Here is a 4,430-nt window from a genome sequence, read left to right as displayed (position 1 = left end):
TAGCCTGCTTCTTTGATAGTTGAGGGACTCTCAGGTTGGGACTTCATACACACATCACCATTTGAGAAAAGCTAGTTTTAACGTGTAATGTTGGCCATCAGCATAAATGACTTGGGGGAAGGTTATATATTTTGGGAAGGGGGCTCTGCTGAAATCCCCAGACTTCATACAATTCCAAACAAAGCCCCACATACGACTTCAATTACCACCAAACATTTCCAGATCCCCTCCCCCAACATAAACTAACACACGCAAACACTAAAGTAGGGGTCTAACTTACTTTCTCCCTCCTCCCAAAGACTGCTAACAAAGGGGGTTAAGGCACCATATTCCCCATCACCATTTAGCTAAAAAAAAACAAGGTCTGGGGCAGGGAACCTCTTCTCCACCTCATCCCCAACCAAGTAGGTGGGGGGGGGAGGGAGAGGGGGGGAGAAGGAAGGGAAGGAGGTGTGGTTTGGTTAAACTAATAAAAAGTTACAACCCTGTTAAATACAATTAAAGGGCTAGATTGCTAGAAGATAATTAAATGCACTTTATTATTATGATTATTAGCTTCTAATTTGCACTATTATCAAGAAACAGGAGATGGTGAAAAATTGAGTTCTGTGGCATACTTGTTCCACCCACCCCCTTGACCTGACTCAAATCAATCCTTTGGAGTTAAAATTCTAAAATATGCCAAATAGTTGAGGGAAATTATGTGTATTGGAAACTGCAATTCTCATACCAGTGTCAAAGATACTTTAAGAAAAGTCTTGACTTTTATTTGTGGGGGGTAGAGGGAAGATAAGAAACATCTGTTATAAACATTCTATCAATCTTGAGATATAGAATGTCATGTAAACACTCAACCCCACCCCCACAGTCACAAAGAGCCTGCCCAGAGCCTTCTTCCAAAGCAAAGATACCCACTTTTTTTCTTCTTCTTCTTTCTGGACAAGTTTGAAAAGAAACCAGTCTTTTGTCAAAGGAAAACTAAAAATCCCACCAGCCCATCAGTCCCCTCCCTCCAACCCAACCCATTTTTATTGCTTTTTGAAAAAAAAAAAAAGTAAAAGAAAACCCAAGCAACAAAAACCCACACATAACACACAAACCAACCCACAAACTGCTAACCTGTATGCCAGAGAAGATATTCGGTTGAAGGGGTGGGGGGAGCGGGCGGGGAGCAGTCTGCAGAGGAAAGGGGAAAGATGCAAGTGCATCACCAAACCCCAATATTTGCGAATTAATGCTCCTCCTAAAAGTGGAAGCGGTCACGATCAGTACTCAAGGTTTTGTGTGTGTGTGTGTGTGTTTGTGTATGTGTGTATGGGGGGGTGTATTTGTTTCAAAATACACTTCACAAAGCACTTTCGGCTCACTCCAAGCGCTTGAGGCAGCAAGCTGAAAAGTCACGGAGAAAGATCTTCCTGCCTGCAGGGTAGTGGGCCAGCGGGGTGGAGGCCATTCCACACACGCTCTCTGCCCTCTCCCCACCACCCCACCCGTTGGTTTGGTTTTTTTTTTCTTCCACGTCTTCATCTCCGTTGGGAGGGTTCCAACGATCGAGTGAAGGAGACAGGACAAGTGCGAAGAGAAAGGGGGGAAGGAAAATAAAACGAGAATCCAACTAAGTCTTGTTCAAAAGTATCCAACAGCTTCCCCAGGCCCAGCGTCAGTGAGAAGGCTCACGGATGTGGCTTTAGAAGTTGAATGTAACAAACCAGCCAACACCTCTTCCAGCTGGCCCAGGCCTGCCAAATCACCAAAAACTCCGAACCAAAGTGGGGGGTGGTGTTTGAAAGGGCACTGAGGAACGGCGAGAACCCCCTCAACTCCTCCCACCCCCCTTTCCTCAGCCCTGGCGCCCCTCGTTGCTCCTTTTTTTTCTTTTTTCTTTTAAATAGAAAATATATAATTAAATTTACAAAGACTATTTACAATTTTAATTACAAACCTGGTGGGGTGTTGGGCAGAGTTATCTTTAAAAAGCGACCTAAAAAAGAAATGGTTTCGATTGTTCTTTATTTAAAAAAATAAAATAAGGAGTCTGTAGGAGCCCCCCCGGGCGGAGGAAAGCGCACTGCCGCTCTGGCCTGGGGACACCCCCTCACACTGTGGTCTCGCCGTGCCGGCTGTTGGTGAGACGCGTGTAGAACTTCCTCCACGAGTGCAGCGTCTTGCCAGACCAGATCCAGAAGCCCGACGTGATGCCCACGATGAGCGTCATGAGGTATTTGATCATATAGACGGTGAAGTCGGGCGACATGCGCGGCGTGTAGTGCGCCGGGCACGGGATGGCCAGGCTCTTGCAATGCTGGCTCACCCACGAGCGCTCCCAGTGCTCGCGGAAGGCCTGCTCGTAGAAGTAGCAGGCGATGACGATGGTGGCGGGCACCGTGTAGAGCACCGAGAAGACGCCGATGCGCACCATAAGCCGCTCCAGCTTCTCGGTCTTGGTGCCGTCGTGCTTCATGATGGTACGGATGCGGAAGAGTGACACGAAACCGGCTAGGAGGAAGGACGTGCCTATGAACAGATACACGAAGAGAGGCGCCAGCACGAAGCCCCGCAGCGGGTCCAGGCTGTTGAGGCCCACGAAGCACACGCCACTCAGCAGGTCGCCGTCAATCTGGCCCATGGCCAGGATAGTGATCGTTTTGACCGCCGGCACGGCCCACGCGGCCAGATGAAAGTACTGCGAGTTGGCCTCGATGGCCTCGTGACCCCACTTCATGCCCGCTGCCAGGAACCAGGTGAGCGACAGGATGACCCACCAGATGGAACTGGCCATGCTGAAGAAGTAGAGCATCATGAAGAGGATGGTGCAGCCCTCCTTCTTGGTGCCCTGTACCACCGTGCGGTAGCCGTCCTCGGAGAAGCGCTCGTTGCACACCACGCGCTCTTGGAGAACGAAGCCCGCGATGTAGGCCACGGACACCATAGTGTAGCAGCCAGACAGAAAAATGATGGGCCGCTCGGGGTAGCGGAAGCGCTGCATGTCCACCAGGTACGTGGTGACGGTGAAGAAGGTGGAGGCGCAGCACAGCACTGACCAGGTGAGAATCCAGAGGCGCGCGAAGCGCGTCTCCTCTTGCGAGAAGAACATAGAGCCATCCGGCCGCGCGGGCTCGCAGGGCGCCGCGCAATCGCGCTCGCCCAGGAACTTGTAGCTGAGATAGGACGGCACCTTGAGGACGCGCGGGCAGTGGAACGGGTGCTCCAGCGTGGCGTAACGCGGGGGCGAGCCGCCGCCGCCCGGGCCGCCCGGGGTGCCCCCAGCACCCGGCTGCAAGCCGGGCGGTGGTGCGGTGGTGAGCAGTGCTGGCGAGCCGTCCTCCGAGTGGTTCTGGCCCACGCAGATCTGCTCCGCACCGTGGCGCGGGAAGTGCTCGCAGCGCAGGCGCTCGGGCCACTGGAAACCGAACTTGTTCATGAGTGCCTCGCAGCCCTGGCGCGCGCGCTCGCAGATAGAGCGGCACGGCGGGATGGCCTGCTCCAACACGGTGCACACCGGTGCGTACATGGAGCACAGGAAGAAGCGCAGTTCGGGCGAGCACTGCACCTTCACCAACGGGTAGAACTGGTGCACCTCCAGGCCCGCGTCCTCCTGGTTCGTATGGCCCAGAAGGTTGGGCATGATGGTCTGGTTGTAGGCGATGTCCGTGCACAGCGGGATGGAGATGGGTTGGCAGAAGCCGTGGTCCGGGATGGAGATGCCCTTCTCCCCGTGGAACTGGGCCGGCCCCGCGGCGGGCAGTAGCAGCAGCAGCGGCAGCAGCAGGCGGGGCAGGGCGCTGCGGGGCCGCATGCTGGCCGCCGCCCCCCACCCAGCTCCCCGGCGCCCCCCCGCCCCCGCCCCCAGCCCCGAGACCGCGCTCCTTCCCCTCCGCCGCCTTGCCGCGCGGCCGCCGCCTCCCGCGCCTCTTTGCAAACTTTGCTTGCGGCCGCAGAGTTGGGGAGGCCGGGCGGGGGAGGGGGCGGCGCGCCTGCCCGCTAGCTCGCCGCGGTCGGACTGAGCAGCCGGAGCCACCGCGCGCGGCTTGCCCTCTCTCCTCTTCTTCCTCCTCCTCTCGCCTCTCCCCTCCCTTCTCCGCCCAGCAACTCCTTTGTGCCTTCCTCCAGCCCTCACCTCGGCCTCTCCGATCCCAATTAGTCGGTTTCAAGGGGGCCCCCGCCAGCAGCCCCGCCCTCTCCTCAGCCCCCCAAAAAAGGGAACCTTGAAACCGCCCCGTCGAGCTCTAAGTACCATCCCAAAATGTGCTCTTGGCCAATCAGATTTAAACCCCAGGACCAGCCCCGAGGGCTGGATTGGTCGACCACAACATAATGAGCTCAGAAACCAGATGCCAACAAAACTTTCCCCCCTCCTTTTGCTTTTAAAGAGACAAGCTATTATTATATTAAGGGCTGTTTGCCCAGCACGGGATTTCTCCGGAGTCGCG

At 55.2% G+C, this 4,430-nt stretch overlaps 1 protein-coding gene across 1 annotated transcript; it reads right to left on the bottom strand.

Annotated features, from left to right (window-relative positions):
- Window positions 1-1,993: 1,993 nt before the first annotated feature.
- FZD2 (frizzled class receptor 2) lies at window positions 1,994-4,173 on the bottom strand. Its single transcript, XM_019752192.2, has one exon. The coding sequence runs from the start codon at window positions 3,794-3,796 to the stop codon at window positions 2,096-2,098; it is 1,701 nt and encodes a 566-aa protein (XP_019607751.1). The 5' UTR covers window positions 3,797-4,173; the 3' UTR covers window positions 1,994-2,095.
- Between the last annotated feature and the right edge of the window lie 257 nt (window positions 4,174-4,430).

This window comes from Rhinolophus sinicus, linkage group LG15 (assembly GCF_036562045.2).
Source record: "Rhinolophus sinicus isolate RSC01 linkage group LG15, ASM3656204v1, whole genome shotgun sequence".
In the NCBI taxonomy this organism is placed as follows: Eukaryota; Metazoa; Chordata; class Mammalia; order Chiroptera; family Rhinolophidae; genus Rhinolophus; species Rhinolophus sinicus.
The sequence above is the reverse complement of the archived record's forward strand: the minus strand, read 5'-3'. Positions and strand labels throughout refer to the sequence as shown.